General features: G+C 39.3%; 1 protein-coding gene across 15 annotated transcripts in view; it reads left to right on the top strand.

The window, feature by feature from the left end:
* LOC144629784 (protocadherin Fat 4-like) overlaps positions 1-17,550 on the top strand; it is a 35,507-nt gene extending 17,957 nt beyond the window's left edge. For 7 of the 15 annotated variants that reach the window (XM_078487996.1, XM_078488057.1, XM_078488065.1 and 4 more), the window contains 13 exons: positions 27-170; positions 771-1,839; positions 2,532-2,590; positions 3,872-4,507; positions 5,071-5,305; positions 6,075-6,352; positions 7,112-7,334; positions 8,008-8,096; positions 8,616-8,763; positions 9,507-9,611; positions 12,143-12,177; positions 12,740-12,790; positions 15,820-17,550. In XM_078487996.1, the coding sequence (XP_078344122.1) occupies positions 27-170; positions 771-1,839; positions 2,532-2,590; positions 3,872-4,507; positions 5,071-5,305; positions 6,075-6,352; positions 7,112-7,334; positions 8,008-8,096; positions 8,616-8,763; positions 9,507-9,611; positions 12,143-12,177; positions 12,740-12,790; positions 15,820-15,968 (3,221 nt within the window). In that variant the 3' untranslated portion in view covers positions 15,969-17,550. Of the gene's footprint in view, positions 1-26; positions 171-770; positions 1,840-2,531; positions 2,591-3,871; positions 4,508-5,070; positions 5,306-6,074; positions 6,353-7,111; positions 7,335-8,007; positions 8,097-8,615; positions 8,764-9,506; positions 9,612-10,952; positions 12,105-12,142; positions 12,178-12,739; positions 12,903-12,979; positions 13,867-13,942; positions 13,992-15,240; positions 15,295-15,819 lie in introns of those variants that run through there. The other 8 variants (XM_078488017.1, XM_078488010.1, XR_013566421.1 and 5 more) reach the window with 8 other exon arrangements.
* The last annotated feature ends 20 nt before the right edge of the window (positions 17,551-17,570 follow it).

Here is a 17,570-nt window from a genome sequence, read left to right as displayed (position 1 = left end):
TTAAATCTAATCACTCTTTCCTTTAGATGCAGCTCCGGTTTTTACCGACCTCCCTAAGGTGCTCGAAGTGAAGGAAAACAATCAACGGGGCCAGATTATCAAGAACATTTATGGACAAGCAAGGAGCCGCTGGAGTCAAAACGCGTCCATAAAATACACCATTATCAAAGGTAAATGCAATTCCGAAATTTCTTTCATGAGCATCTTAAAACCAAAACCAGACTAATCACTTTGGCCAATCAGAAGGGAGGCAAACAATCTATTGACACAATCAAAGTTCGGAACAAATACACTGAGCCGACGAAGCACAGGAAAACGTTCGCGAGCGAGTCACGATTGGTTTTGGCTTTACTCCTGATTGGTTAAGAAAATGGCGCGAGTTTTTTCAGTTAGTCCAATCTTTAAGCACAGTAATGCAAAACCAAAGACACTACTCTCACAGTGTCTTTCACTCGACCCAGATGTATAAAATGGGTACCGGCGAATATAATGCTTGGGGAAGCCTTGCGATGGACTAGCATCCCATCCAGGGAGAAGTAGAAATGCTCCTAGTCGCCTCATGCTACTGAAACCTGGATAAGCTCCGGCCTGTTGGGTCACTAGGCTCGAACGCAGTCTTTTCTTTACCATAACCGTTTCTGCGCCTGTGTCCACACCTTATTTTCTTTTGTTTATATTTACTACTGTAAACAATCTAAGTTTAAACATGGCTCTTAGCCTCAAACTGCAAATCATAAAGACAAACTTCACGATTAACATATTTTTTGCAGGGAATACTGGAAACGCCTTCGAACTCAGATCCCATCCTCAAGGGCAAAGCGCGTCCCTAGTAGCGACCAAAAGACTGGACCGAGAAACAATGTCTTGGTACAATTTAACAATCTTAGCTAAAAACACTGAAGAGAACAAAACAAGCACCACAGTGCTGTCAATTAACGTCACGGATGACAACGATAACGCTCCCGTCTTCACGCTCACGAATTATTCCGTGACCATATTTAGCAACCGCTCCTCTGGCTCGGAAGTTTTCAGAGTTAGTGCAACAGACGCCGACTCAGGCGAAAATGCGCGCATTCGCTTCTACTTGCTTAACCATCAGTCATTATTTCGGATGCTGCCGGACAGCGGGACGATTTTGCTGAATCAGAAACTAAGAGTGGATCGCAAGCGAACCTATACTTTAATCGTGGCGGCGAGAAATGGCGCACACAAAACCATTACTTTTGTCACAGTGCGAGTTCTACCCGTCAACGAGTACAGACCATTCTTTGAGAATTTACAGTACAGGATCAAAGTCTCTGAGGCCATGAAAGCAGGAAGCTCAGTGATAAAAGTTTTAGCAAAGGATTTTGACTTTGGGAATAACGGAGAGCTTAACTTTTCCTTAATAGCTGGAAATCTTTCGTATTTTAGCATAGACAACGAAGGTGTGGTACGGACACGGATGTCGTTACTAACGCTTGGAGGAAAGAACTGTAGTTTGACGGTCATTGTTAGTGACAAGGGCATGCCACCGAAACGGGCAAAGCATATAGCGAAAGTGTTTATCATAGTTGACGCGATTAGAAAGCATAAAGTGACATTTGATCTAAAGGAGTATCACGTAACATTAGCCGAGAACACTCCAGTTGGGTCCACAATTCTCACTGTTCGCGCCGTTACAGGAAGCACGAAGCTGGACGAGATACCCCAAGCCGAGCGAAGGCTTGAAAAGAGATCCAAGCGAGTCGTGTATTCGATTGGAAATCCAATGGGTAACCTTGCGTTCACTATCAGTAGACACACTGGGGAAATAAGGACAAAGGTGTCTTTGGATTACGAAAAAGTTAAAGAATATCGGTAAGTGACAACTGACTAAAAGGAATGTACACTGGGCACCTTCATTTTTTATCTTTACTTATTTTGCTTTGACGATGTGCTGACACTCGAAACATCAGCCAGCTTTTAACTTATCAACTTCAAATTTATCACTAGAAACTGGTTTACACTAGTGACATAACGAAATTACGACATGAACAGAAACATCAGGTTTTTCCTTAAAATATCAAAGCGACGTGGTATTTTCCGTTTGCGTGAACTTGCTGTTATATCGCTACTGTAACCAGGCCTCAGTGTTTCTGCTCTCCCTTGGGAGGGGCGCGGTTACCTTATACTTAATCAACCTCGTGTCAGGGTCTTCCCCGGCATTTTCAAAATAGTCGTCATTTTGAAAGCGGAGAAGACCCCTGGGAACGAGGTTGATGGTTTAATGACTCCGGATCTGAAAGGGGTCTTTGTGCTCTGTTGTCTTGGACAATAAACTTTATATTTACAGTGTCTCTATCTAGGCAAGAGTATGGATAGGTATAGACGTACCAGAAATTTGTTGTGCTAACCTCACACAAGTCTGGAGGACATCCTGCAATGGAGTAGCGTTCCATCCAGGGCGACTTTTATCTCGGTCGCTGCATGTTACTGACAGAAACTGGAGCAACTAATAAACCTTCCTGTGTAAAAGAATCGTTTCAAACTAATTCTTATCATATCAACAGGTTGACACTAATTGCAAAGGATACCGAGAAGAAAGACGACAGTGGACGCGCTGAAATAGGTAAATATATGCCTTGTAAGAGATGTCTATAGAAACTTTTCTGAGGGCGCTTTTTATTTATCACAACTGGCCGGGCGTTCCGGTGGTTTTGAATGCGAAATGGACCTTTTCTGCGAGATTTTCCCACAAATCCACCATAACAATGTATAACATAAATGTCTTGACTGACTTGACGGACAAATCAGACTAACAACGGAATTTGTTCTCGAATACAGTAAAAACCCGCGTATAAGAACCTAACATTTAAGAACCTGTTAGGCTAAAATTTCATTTTTTAAGCACCATTCACATAAAAACCATTTTAGGCTAAAATTCTAAAACAGGTTCTTATTTTCAAAAAAAGGAAAAAATAATCTTCTCAAAAATATAGAATTAAAAAATCGTCTAAAAAAATATTTATAACACAATCTGTTTTTAAAGAGGAACTTTAACATTTTATCTTGTTATGTTGTTTTGTATACAAGATTTATTGGGAATTATAGTGAAGGTTACAGTATAGGTTTTATTTTAACAGAATCAGAATATAATAGTATAGTATTTTGCTTACCGAAGCCTCCAACAATACTGTTATTGGACATTAAAGACCAGATCATTTAAAAATTCTACTTTATTTCTTGAACAAAAGTTAAGAACCTAATTAAGAACCTAGTTAGCCTAATTTTACACTAAATACCATTTATATAAGAACCTATTTAGGCTAACTTGAAAAATCCTAGGTTCTTATACGCGGGTTTTTACTGTATACCGGTCTAGCCGGCCAGTTCTAGCAAATGGACAGCGCCCTAAGAGCCGAAAAGGAGATAACTTTGAACTTATTTAGGAACAAAATTTCATGCAATTGCCAGTTTTTAATTGACACTCTTTACGAATTTACTTTGACTACCGAAAAATCTACTTGACAGAGGGGTGCTAGAACCAGCGCGAACAATGGAAAGAGAATTTTCATGCCTCGCATGATCATTTGATGGCATGTTACTTTTCGTGTCATAATTTTAAAAAAGTAATAGAAAACGGCCGTATTATCTCGACATCCCGGTAAATGCAAACCCTCGAAGGAGATTGGGAGAACTAAAAATACGGCTAAACCTTTTATTACATTTTACTACTTTGCTTCGGCTTAACCTTCGTAATTCTCTCGCAGTTCGGCCTCGTATAACTCTTAAGGACTCCCAGACGCCTTCTTATGATTGTAGGGTATTTCATTACACACGCGCGTTAAATATTTTTTCAATGTGTTTAGCATAGTAAAACTGATGCTAATTTACTCTTGTGCTATTACAGACACAGCTGAAGTAAAAATACATGTACTGGACCTCAATGACAACGCGCCTCGCTTCGTTCTTGACTCGTATCAGAAAGTCATCAGCGAAAACGCTACGGTGGATTCGGAAATACTTCGGGTGACAGCGACCGATCCCGACTCTGGAACGAATGGTCAAGTACACTACTCGATATCAAACGGTAACGTGAATGGCACGTTTGAGCTGGATAACAAAGATGGAGTTTTGAAACTACAACAAAGGCTGACAAGACCTACTGTCCCTAATTTATTTAATCTGACGATCTATGCCACGGATCACGGAACGCCGTCTTTAACCTCCAAACCCGTGTTCGTCTATCTAAAAATTCGACGTCCCGTCCCTAAGTGCTCCGAAAAAGACAAACTAGTTTTTCCAGTTGCGGTGTACTTGACGAATGTCAACGAAAGCTGTCCGTTGAACACACCCATTTTGCGCGTGCGTGCTAACATAGGGAAGTGTGGTCCCAGAGGCAGAATAAACTACTTCCTGTCTGAAATTCGCGACCCGGAAGTTGAAAACCACTTCGTTATTAATTCCCAGACGGGTGTTATAAGACTTATCAAGCCGCTGGATTACGAAGTACGGAATAGATACGCATTTTACGTTGGAGCAGTAGGTAAGTGAAAGAAAATTACTGAAGTGCACTTGTCTACTTTGTTGTCCTTGTTTGGGTCGTCGCATAACTTAGCCCCTCACCCTCCCCCGTTGGGATAAATGGTTCATGACCACCCAAATAATGGCTGTAGTTACCTGTTGCATATAGCGTGTCCGCGAGTAACCTCTTTCTGGGTTCTTTGGTGTGCAAATCTGAGAATGACGGGTGTACCTTGATAAAACACTCTGGAACAAGATTGGGATGCACTTATTAATCTGTAGGCTGTGTATACAATTAATATATGTACACGTTAATCAGTATAAAATATTGGAACTATTAAGCTTTTATTTGTTTAGTTTAGTCTGTGACATGCGCGGAAGCCTTATGGCTAGTTTGCTGGACTCCAAGAAATCGAGCGGTCCGGGTTCAAGCCCTGGCCAGGTCATTGAGTTCTGTTCTTGAGCAAGACACTTTGCTCTCTCGCCGTGCCTCTCTCAACCCAGATGTAAGAGCGGGTACTGGCGAATTTAATGTTAATTACCTTACATCAGTTAAAATTCGCTCACTTTCTCTAATCTTTTTAGACATCCGAAACGAAAACACTCCGGACACCGTTCTCGTTCGAATATTGGTGGATGACGAGAATGACAACAAGCCTGTGTTCTACAAACAGCGCTACAAGGAACTGATATCAACACTGCCAGAGCCTGGCACCGAGGTCGCGATGGTCAAGGCATTCGATAAGGACTCTGGAAAAAATGCTGAGCTTGAATATGTTTTGATCAGCGGCAGCGGCGGATTTTTTAGAATCAATCCAAGGTAAGTGTCATTGGCTTCATTTGAAAAAAGAATAGGCCTGGGTACGAGATTTTGATAAAATGAAATAAACGTAAAAGACCTTAATGAAAAAAGCAATTGTTAAAGACGTAGAGTCTCTCGATTAATGACGTTTGTATGCAGTTTCGTAAGTAATCGTTTGGCTACTTTTCATGCAAAGTTGCTGAAACTTGCTAATGTTCTAGCTTTGAGAAAGAACTTATAATAGTTCATTGTTTTGTTTATTAAGTTTTGATTTCTTTCCAGGCTGTTTTGCACACTTACTAAAGTGGAAACTCCTGTTAATTGATTAAATTTTATTCTCAAACTCATTAAAAATTCACCAAGTTAAAACAAAGAAAATCATAACCGTGAAGGAGGTTTGGATACCCGGTCTTAATTAGCATTGATTTTTACGATTCAATTTCTCAGTTTATTCCGTAGCTTTTGTTTTGATTGAGAAGATATATCAAACTCTCGTGATAGTGTTTCATCGGCTATTCAAACACCTCGAATTTAGTCAAAAATACTCCGTTGCGTGTCGTATTTTCAACTCTCTTCTCGGTGTTTGGATATCCCGATGAAACATTGTCGCTCGTGTTTGATATATTACTTAAAAAACTGACAAAAGTTGTCTAAGCTTTAATTAGTTGTTATGAAGTAAAGAATCGTTTTGAACACCGTAAGAATGAGAACATGGGCTAACGTCTGTAGGTATGAACGTGTGCTCGTATTTCTTATAAATAAGTAAATTGTTTTTGTTTTATAATAGGACTGGTGCCATTTCTACGGTCAAAAAGCTGAATACAGAGAATCTCCGTCTGTTCAACATAACAATGTCGGTCTCAGATCACGGCACGCCACCGCATTCCTCTGTACGGCAAGCTCAAGCCTCGATTCTGGTGTTCACTCCACTGAAGTCCACTCTCATTCTCATTGAAACAACAGACACGACCGTGACAGTGAGGTTCAACTTGAAATACGTGGCACTAAGCAACATCGCCAAATATGGCATTATAGTCCAAGAATACGTCGAAGGTGACAGCAAATGTAAGTAGTTTATGGATAGAGCGGTTTTCACTTGAGTGTCGAAAGTAATTTGCGTTTGCTTTGGTTTTGCATTACTTCCTTTAGAGATTGGTTTAAAAATCTTGCGCCACTTTCTCAGCCAATCAAAAGTAAAACCAAAACCGATCGTGTCTCCATCCTCAACGGAAAGAGTCAAGCCGAAGCGTCAACATATTTTTCAATTGTTATTGTTTGATCAGAGCAAGCACTTCTAAAGCTGCTACCTCTTTAGGGCGATGTCACCATACCTAGAAAATCCCTGTCAAAATGCTCGTGGGCCCAGTCCAATTAAGGAAGGAAAGAAATGTTTGATAATTAATTCCCGCCACTTTCGCTTTATGGTTGCCGGTGTATTCGCGTTACTTGGAACTTTAAGACCAAGCCTTTAACTAATAGGAAGCGCGGTGGCCTACTGGTTAGTGCGCCAGACTCTGGATCGCGCGGTCCGAGTTCGAACCTTACTCAGGGTTACTGTGTTGTGGTCTTCGGATAGACACTTAACTCACAGGGCCTGTTTCCACCCAGGTTAAGTACGGATATATACGTACCGGCGAATTTAATCGTGGGGAGTAACCCTGCGTTAGCCGAAGACCGCCGAGCATTCCATCCTGGGGGAAGTTAAAATTCTACTAGCCGCTTTATGCTACGAAAAGCGGGATAAGCTTCGTCCTCCTGGGCCATTAGGGTTAAACACATATTTTACCTAACCATTATTTTAACAAAATACCATTATTTATTTAGTTGAAGAAATAACAGAAAAAGAACCACTCACATGGTACAAAGTCAACAAAGAGTCAAGGGAGAACTATCGGTACATCACCACAGTGATACAATCAAATCCGACAATCGGAAAATCCAAACTGTTAGAGGTGAAGGTCGGCATAGAGAAAAACTGCGATAGCAAAGACAAACGAGGAGATGAAGACTACTGCAATGGGCCGTTATCATCAGGCAAGCAATATAGGTGAGTCAAATTAGTCAATGTTTGCTTTTTGTTCTTGATATTTTTCATTGCCATACTGGTGTCTTAATAGTCATGCGGTGAAATTCGAACAAGGCCACAATCTTTTACGTCAAAGAGCTAATGAGTTTATTGAAAATAAAGATACTACAAACTTATAACAGTTCCGGAAAAAAATTGTGCCACGTTTTTCAAGAAATCGGAGGGCTGGCGCTATGTCTTCCCTTTTCTCGAGTGGCATATTACCTAATGGCCTGGCTAAACTAGAAAACATTGGTGCAGAAACATTGTTGCGAAGGCAAAATAATGTTTCCCAGTGTAAATTAAATAAATAGATAAATTTTGCTTCTCGAAAACAAGAAAAATGTTTTGGCCGCTTTAAGCCGCCATCCCCCCCAAACATATGTTGCCCGTGTTGACTAGTTTACGCGCACGCGTGACACTTTGTTCCAGAAACATTGTTTTCGCGTTTAGCCACTCGGGCAGCAAAACATTTTTCTTCCTTCCCGCTAATTTAGCCACCTAGGGAACATGTCAAGGAACAATGTCTCTGCACCAATGTTTCCTAGTTTAGCCAGGCCTTTACACTATTTGAATTCCGGTATTTTTAATAGTCTGTCTTGGGGCTGTTATAAACTTTTCCATAGTACCTGACTATTTTAACCTGCTTTGATAGATTTCAGCTGCGTGCCTACCTGAAGTCCACGGGACCGTTTGAAGATGTTTCATTTCAGGACAGCGACCTCTCAAGCGCGCACTTTACAGGTATGTCAAACCTGGCCGAGAAGAAACAGACTTGTTACAAAAAACTGAGGATAAAGTTCCTCATATAACTCGCTTACAGTTCAATTAATAAAGGTACTGTTGCCAATTAAAGGCAAAAAAGGCAACCGCATGCGCTTTATCTTATACAATCTTTCCCGCAATTTACGCCGATGGCTTGTTTTTCTGATGTTGCGTCGACAGACAAATAAAGAAATTTGCATTATAAAATTATAATGAAACTAACATCTGATGCTTTGACCCTTTGCAAAAGTTAACTCTCAATACTCTGTGTTCCTTTTACAATTGCAGCACAGATAACTCAAACCTTGATCTGAATTATGCGACACAAATACGTTACATTTGTAAAAGTGAAGATAGAAATGATCACTCGCAGTTGTTTGCAATTTGTGAGCCCGCGTTCCTTGCTCCGCGCCATGACAACCGTACTTCCAAACGGTCGTAAATCTAGAAAACAATGTTTGCGAAAAAAAAAATGAAAGACTATAAATTTCTCTGCAGCTTTGCCACCTGAACCGAAGGCAGCGTACAAGAAAGAAGGAAGAAAAAATTACGACGCAGTGGTGTATAGTGTTGGCACTGCTCTGGTGTTAGTCATAATATTGGCGTTTTTGAGAGGATTCTATCGATTAAAGCTGGACAGAAAAAGGTCAGTATGGCTTTCTATTTGCATTTGATATGAAAGCCTAAGAAACTAAGTTTTTAAAAGATGTCGCCTACATTAAACTTTGTTCCTCTGCTAATTTAGAGTAAACTTAATTTTAAGTTCGTATTCCACAAGGATCTTTTCTAATATAAACCCTCCATGGCCCTGTTTTTTTAAATGATTATGATGATTTTTTCGATTACTCAAATTTTATTTATAGGTTTTTTCCCTTCATAACTGAAGATATCTTTTTGTTTGAAATTGTAAAATGTGTCGCAAAATTGGACATGATTTATAGCACTCCTTTTTCTCATACTGTGAAATGCCTTAATTGACTTAAATGAGCTACGTCAGGGATTTTTTTGTTTAAATTTTTTAAAAAAGGGGGAGAAAAAAAAAACCAAAAAAAAAAAAAAAATACTTTTTATTTGAAAAGTGCAAGAACGTAAAAGAAAATAAATGCTGCGTTACCCTGAAGCTTCCAGTTGCGAGGCATTCCCAAGCATTCGGGAATTTAACAAGTCAGTTTCCCGCTATGGAACGCGCAATGCTACTTGGAGTAGAAAGCCAGTTGAATGGGAAAGCAACTTGTTTCTACTTTCCAGCAAATCGAGGCAGACTGGAAAAACATCATGTACAATGACCGAGTTCCTTTACGAGAAATTCAGTAAAAAGGAATAGGGATTGATAGCACCATGAAACGGCAACAACAATTAACTGTTCTTAAATCTAACATTGCTTTTTAGAATTCACGAAGAGAAGAAGAAGCGCATTTCATTTCCCATGAGCAATCCACGGTTCCAGGAGCCTAACTCGCCAGTTGAAAAAATAAATCACCCAGGACCCGCAAAGTGAGTAGTTTAATTAACAAAACAGGTCGTTCAAGCAACCAAATGGTTTGTCAGATCTTTTGTACAATCAGTTGGTGTCATTGTTTGTCGCTAAATAAAAACGTCATGTTACTTAGCAACAACTCTTTCAAAAATCTGAGCGAGCTCAGTGAATTGGAAAACGGAAAATGTTGCTTTGGTTTTTAGTGTAGTGTTTGAACTACACTTATGCTGTGGTTGTGGGTGAGGTGGAAGTGCTACCGGGATAACGCTAGGTGTGGACTAATGCTCACTGAAGTAGAACAAGCGGGGTGTTACTAAACTGTGGTTGCGGCCGGCCCCGCCTGCGGACGCGACGCGACCCATTTTCTCGCCCGCCCGCGCGTCTCGAGTCCGTCTCACTCGCCGTGCAATCCTCGAAGTGCCTTTGTCGGTCCCTTTCGATTGCTGGCGGAGAAATACGCCTATTTTTCTAAGTTTTCGCTGCTCTCTCACTCGGCTCCGGGCTCGCCCTGTTGTGGGCATGTCGGGCTTCCTTGTCCGGATAATTATCTTCGCGACATTTGAGGGAAATTTGCACGGCGTCTGTGCTTGTACGTCGTCAGTCGCGATATTTCGCTGTATCGCAATTATTTCTAGTTTTTTAACAATTTCTTTATACTCGTAAAAAATTTGCCAGTAGTGTTAGTGATTTTTTATTTATTTATATATATTTTATTTTCTTATTTTATTTTTATTACATAAAAGGGTCGGGTCCTTCCCGTTCGGCCGTCCGCTCCCATGCACCCGATCAAGCGTGCCATTCATTTCAAAAGATCGGCTTTCAAATAGCATGCGTTGCAGCCGCAGTGTCACAAAATCCTCGGGCTACTTTCAAAAGATCGCATGTAATTATATGCAAGATTAAAATCCTCGCGTTTCCAGGTATAAATTGCAAGAATTTCTTGTTTTTTGCCTCTAAAGAAACAGCAAATACGTATACATGTCAAAAACTTTGATTTGGCAAGTAAAGTTTCTTTGATTTGTCAAGCATAAGAGCGAAGGTTTCTAAATTTTAAGCAACATAACCTTTTCCCGACACCGACAATCCGTCACGCAAATTGAACATTTCTGAAGTATTTCCTTCCATGAATGGAAATTTTTGAGAGCGGAATATTTCCTAAGAAGAAACTTTTCAAACCGTGAGACATTAAAACAAGAGCACGAGACAGAGTGCCGTGTGAAATCTTCGCAGTGAAAAAAAAAAACAATACTTTCACTGCTGATTCCATCTGTTGAAAAAAGCAAAACATTTACCGTGGTTTTCTGTTTTTTTAACTTGAAAACTGTGGCTTCACTGTGAACTAACGAACGGTTATATAGGTTTGGTTTCGTCAGTTGGAAGGATTTAAGAGCCGAAAATTTCCAAGTCTACTTTGAGAGGTTTGTGAACTATCGTTATTCAACTGCACAGAAATAGTTATTGTATTGCCTTTCCGGCTTTTCGATTTTCATTGTGATTTCTTGTACGTGACATTGTTTTGCTTTTGGATTTTCGGACGGTCTGTAGTCAGCATGAGTTTATAAGCGGTCAAATGTCAAATGGCCGGAGGAGGGAAATAAGCGAAAACTTCGCATATTGCGATTATAACGAAAATTTAACTGAAATCACTACTGAACATTGCAAAATAAATGACGATGTAAATTTCATTGTCATCAACAGTAATGCATATGATAAGTAAAACGTAATGTTTATCGTTGTTTCCAAGGGAGGACAATGTTGTGTTGCATTTATTTATGGTCTAAACGGTAACCGCTTCGGCTTTACAGAGGTGTCAATATTAGTTGCTACATGTATTTCAAACACTACACTCTCCGAATGGAGCACTCGTTCGCTTGCTGAGCTCTCTAAATGATTCAAGAAACTCATGCAATGGGCTAAAAAAAAGCAATAAGCTGAGCAAGCATGTACTTTTAAAGCCATTATGAGAAAACATTTAATAAACTAACCAGAACCAGAACCAAAACCAATAACGTTTCCTCACACTTGACACCACGTGACAGGCTTTTGCTTTGAATTTCGCGTGTTAGCAAGCTTGGTCAGTAAGAATTTGGGTTTACTTCAAATTTTAGCAAAACCGTTACATTCCAAAGCTTTTCATTTTAATAGTACGTAATCACAATTTATTTTTTGCTTGTGATGTGTATTTGATTGATTTGGGAACAAAAGACCTTGGACAGATGCAGCTGGCACGTGTTGACCAATCGCATTACAAATGCAAGAGAAAATATTCGCTGACCATAGCTCATAGAGGGAAATGGTTAGAAAGCCCGAAAAAGTTCTTTGTTGTATGTTTTTGTTCGCTACTTTGGGGGTTGACCCTGCACAAAACCTGTGTGTTAATGCAACTAACCTTCTTGGACCTTCCAAAATAAATCTTGGCCTCTTTGTTTGCTCCTCTGATTTTTTCCGGGCTTCCTAACCATTTCCCTCTATTAACTATGCGCTGAACGATTATGAAAACCTGTTGACTTAATTTTTCACAAGCATGACGTTTATTCCTTTATTTTAGGAAGATGGTTGCTGTCAATCATGACAAGGGCTCAGGTACGTCACAAAAAAAAAAACAATCCTTACTGCATGGACTTCAAACTTTGTCTTACGGCAATAGATGTTCATAACAACGGGGGGGTTTCTTTTCAAAGTTAATATCAATTAAGATAAGCACTGATGTCGAAAAGAGAACACGATCTATACACAATGTAGTTCCCGTAGGCTGCAGTAACAGCCGCTGATCAGGAAATGCGCCCGCACTTTGGGGAGGAAGGAAGACAGGACTCGAGAAAGCGACGGAATTCGAGTCTATCGTTCCAGTCAAAAGCCAGAAAGCTAGCATCTGTAACAATATCTATTGACTGGGATCGTACAGAATTTGAAAATCTTTGAAAAAAGTTTTAAAAAAATTTGATAATTTACCGAGACAAGAAATTTTAAGAAAATTAAATTGATGTTTGGAAAAGTGGCTTCAAGTAGAATTTCCCGATCTGAGAGTATGATTTCACTCATACTAAAGAATGTTATCCTGACAAAGTTACCTACTTCTAGTTAGTGCATCTATTTTAGTTATTCGGTGTCAACTTACATGAAGTATTGCACCTTTCCATTTCAGAGTTCAGCCACCGTGACGAGGACGAGGGCTCTTCCCCAGACTCCGCACTAGGTACGTGCCCATCGTGCAACTCTGAGCCTACGCCACCACAACAACCTGACATCCGCAAGCCAACGTACTTTACGTTTGAGTTTTAGGGAGAATCGCGGGACTTTTCCCCGAGGTAACCCTCGCACACGTTTTCTTTGCTTCTTCCTCGTGCCTGTTAATTTGTCTCTTCGTCTTGTTGTGGTCTTTCAGGGCATGCCCGTCTGGAACTACTTAGAAAGCAATATCTATCGGTCTTTCGCACTGCAGGATCCCCAAAGGTCAGTGTCCTGCAGTCCTGATCCCTTGACTTCTATTCTCTTCACTTTGCTTTCTTTCTTTCTCTTTCTCCACTTTCATTTTACCTTTGTCAAGGTTCATAGTGCACGAATTACATTATGCACTTGTAATAAATTCTGTGGGACACTGAGGAACCCACACACTCTTCGCAAAGAGTAGGGGACGTAGTCCCCAGTGTAGTAGACTATTTCAGTTTCACACTCACAAAGGGGCATCATTACTCAATTCTTCATTACTTGTGAATTGCACCATAAGCAGTCTGGCAAAGTCCCCAAACTAGTGTTGTAAATTATCCCTGAAAAGCCCTGAGGGGAGTGGATAAATATGTACGATATTCGCGAGCTCAAAAACACCTTGCTAAATGTTATCACTTCCCAATGAAGTTCTTTCTTTATCTTGCTACTCTTCTGCTTTTTCTCAGAATAAATTGCTGCGCAAACTGAGCATTTCAACAACTGCAAAAGGTTTGAGCTCAGCTCTGTATATTAAGCCCCTTCCGATTCCAAGTCACAAAGTGAAGACTGCTTGTATGCATTGCTCTCCCAGAACCTCTTCTTTGCTTCAACTCGTCATGAATGAGATTATATGTCACGTGACAAATCTATTCCTATAACATCCAGTTGTCATAATCGCATCTACTCAGTCCCTTGAATTTTCTGTAGTCTGGGTCTTTGCAACAACATTTGACTCCCTTGACCTCGAATGTAGTCACAAAACATTTGCACTAACTTACCATAGAGGTTAAAAAATTCCAACCACAGCTCCAAGCATGGAGTTCTTGCTTGTCACGCCCGCTTGTTTTATCAGTTTCATCTCTTTTTACTCACCGAGCTCACTCAATTCTTTTGTTTCTTCTTCTTTGCTTCTTCTTGACAGCCAACACCCAAGGGACTGTGTAGGATCCAAGGTCGACCCGTTTAGATAGGTCAGTCCTCCAATCTCTTCCATCTATTCAATTTTCATTTCTTTCCCTGTTCTATGCACTACAGCATACACCTCACAGCAGGAAACTAGCCCCGCATACTTCAGCTATGTAATACCCGTGCTCACTTTCCTTTCCTTGTAATCTTAAATTCTATTTTATTCTCTTTTTATTATGCCAATAAAGGTTTCTACGTTACTTTCATTGTCATCATTTCATTTGCATTTTAAGTCATACCACCATTCTCCATCTTGCCCGAATATATAGTATTTAAAATACATAGAAAATACCGTAAACGCCCCAAAATAAAAACTATCTGAAACATTCACCCTCGCCCCTGAAAATAGAGTTAACAATAAATCCCCACAAATTAAATGCAAATATATCTTCCTCCCCATAAAAAAATTGATGTTTTTCTCTTATTTTAAACCTCTGATGCTGGAGCTTGTTTTGTACTTTACATCATTACGGTGTGTTCAAAAATTGTTATAAGTTTATATTAAAACAAATGTACATCTTTTTTTCTCTCTCTCTCTCCACGCTGAACCCAGGGATTATCTTGGAAGTTTACGGAATGCACTAGTTTATTTGTTTTGTAGTATAGTGGAATTTTTTTTGTTTTTTTTTTGTTTGTTTTTGGGTTAAAAAAATCTCGCCCCTTTTTAAAAAAAAAAAAAAAAAACGCCCCGCGCCCCTTTTCCCCCCTGGTCAAATATTTTTTTTAGTTTGATTGGTTTACTGATTTTTTGTGTCCTTTGTGATTGGCCAGAGTAAGGTTTTGGTTTTACGACACTCAATTGAAAACTGCTCTGTAACTCATCAGGACTGAGATAACTTTTAAGATGTTTCACTTTTTGCTGCCATCTCACAGTTTGTACCGTTTATCCGCCGTTACTTACGTTTTCTATGACTTTTTAACCTTGGGAGGATCTAGTTTCAAATAAACACGTGTTTAATCCTGAAATGATCAGGCTTTTAATTCTTACAACCAACCTACCTTAATGTAAATAGTAAATATGAATTAATCGCTGCTCGGATTAAAAGCTCAACTCGCAAGCAAAGACTATATGGCAGGCTTTGTTTTAAAATGAATAAATAAACCAAATTCCTTCCGATTCCGGCATTTCAACGAGGGACTCTCCGTCCTCTTAATAATCAAACCTTTCTTTGACTTACTCATCTTTATTTTAACGCAGAAAGCGTTTTAAAACTATTCAAACTCAATGTCATTCTGACAACACTTTCTTGATAGAGGACTCCCTTGTGCAATTACTGAGGGGTGGTCACTAGATGGCATGCCTCGTAGGTAGGTAATTAGCTGTCTTTGCCTAGCCTCTTATAATCACTAACCCTTAAGTAAATCGTCACTAAAAAGCAAAGACTAAATTTTTTGCTATCAATACTAAACCATTTTTATAACTATTGAACCTACCTACGAGATATTCCAACGCTAAAAGTGACGCCCCATTTGTTACGACACTTGAAAGGATTTCAAAATTAAAAGAATAACTTAACTATAATACTTTAGATCTCTGAAACATAAACTGTCCTCTAGCTATCGCATACTGGAGAGGTGGGTGTTGGGGTGGGGGGAGGGGGCAGTCGTTGTTTTGGTCATGAGCGATTCCTCTTTAAGTCACGTGACGTCGACTGTGCAAGCAAAACATTGCTAGCGCTGTCGCGGCTTTATAAGGCATCGCATTCCTCTCTATGGCAGCAACTCGATTACTGTTTAATTGTTCAAATTTTCTCACAGCACTCAATTCTAGCGTGAAATAACTTAACGAGAGCAATCTTTTTTTAACTCGCACATGTGGTTCGTGTTTTGCAGATGAAAGCACAAGGCCATTAACACAAGATAGAAGACGTCCTACCTTACAAGAAGTAAGACTTAAAAACTATTTTAACTCCGTGGAGTCATCGTCGTGCGCATCGTGTGAGCACGTGAAAATTTACTGCGTACAGGAGACAGTCACGTGATTGTTCAATTAGTTGGCAACCCACGGAAACTTGCGGGACAAGAGTGGACGTGTAACTGCCTGGTGCAAGGATGTTGTTGATCATGGCGTCAAGCGTTAGACCTCACATTGCAGAAGGAAGATTTCCCCAAGAAATTTTTTCGTTTGTGTTTCAATTGATACAACATAAATACGAGACAACCCTAGAGCTGGCCTTAAAAAAGTTCAGTTTTCAAGTTCGCTTTTCAAAGAGAAATATTAGTCGATGAAAGTTTTACAACGTGAAATTTAAAGAAGAGTAAGTTATTGAGAAATTTTAAGCACTCGCTATATAAGCGCACAATTCCATTTAGCATATTGCTATTAGTTACACCCGAACAACCAGAATCTAAAGAAAACGCTACATTTATTGGCTGAATGCCAAAAATCTGAAGATATTTATCTCCCAAGTTGCAAATGTTAATAACGAAAATATCTTTTTAAGAGTAAAGTTATTGACTGGGAGGTTAATCCTGGTTGTATATAATTATATATTGCTTTAATATGATAACCTTGTGTAGACCTTTTTCGGGTTGCCTTACTTAAAAAAAAGATCATGTAGATTAAGTGAAAACTGTATTTGATAGCGATTGACTAGTGCCCGTTGAAACTTCCTTTAGAAGAAGGAAGTTTTAATCCAACATAAGGCGATTTTCTAACAGTTTTCAGTTTTTTCCCTTTGGAATGCCATATTTTTCGGTTCGTTTAACAACGTAATCCATTTTTCCAACCAATTTTTAAAATTTGATAGTGTTGAGCAATCCTAACAATTTTTCTCTGTTTTAAGGTCTTGTTTATTTGTTAGTATATAAACACATTTTTCTTGTGGTTGTGCTAAGGATTTTTTGTCAATTTTCTCACAAAAAAATAAATTGTTACATTTCAAAAAGGCCCTACAATGTTTCTGGTTAAACTAGGGTTTCTTTTCAGCTTCCAAACTATCGGTAATCGATAACCAAAGTAGCACTTTATAGATTGGATATCGAGGTTTTAAAAAAATCTCTGTCAACGTCCCTTTCTGTAGTTACACGTTTAGACCTCACAAAGTTAAAAAATACGTATGTCGGCGCGCAATTTGTCCTTTAGCCGTTTTTCCTCGCCATAACTAAACTGGTTCGTTTCGGTAGCTTTGTGTTACCGAGCTTTGATTGGTTTAAGAAACTCCTGCAACGTGCTTCAGCCAATCAGTGAGCGTGTTGTACGCGACTGGTCCACGTGACATTTCCCGCGCTTTTCACAACAATTTGATTGGTAATAATGCACCGGCTTTTGTGATTGCCTTTATTACCATAACTGGTTTGTTTCAATTTAAGAACTTTGAAAACTGCTCGAAAAACCGCTTTTGTAATTTGTTGTTGTTGTTTGTTAAGTGTACTATACAGCAATATTAATTACTTGGTACATAGCATGTACATGTAATCATTTTGTAATTATAAAGAAAATTAATTTAAATGCAAATTCTAATATTAACTTTGTGAGACAATTGAATAATGTTCAAAGTATATAAAAATGATAAATTAGCCTATTTAGCTGACTCGAGAAAGAATTAAATTTGCAATGTTGGCGACGTTGTGTGGTGTTATTT

Source organism: Oculina patagonica, chromosome 1, assembly GCF_052425735.1.
Source record: "Oculina patagonica isolate OP01 chromosome 1, crgOcupat, whole genome shotgun sequence".
Taxonomy (NCBI): Eukaryota; Metazoa; Cnidaria; class Anthozoa; order Scleractinia; family Oculinidae; genus Oculina; species Oculina patagonica.
This window is presented reverse-complemented; position numbering and strand designations above follow the sequence as displayed.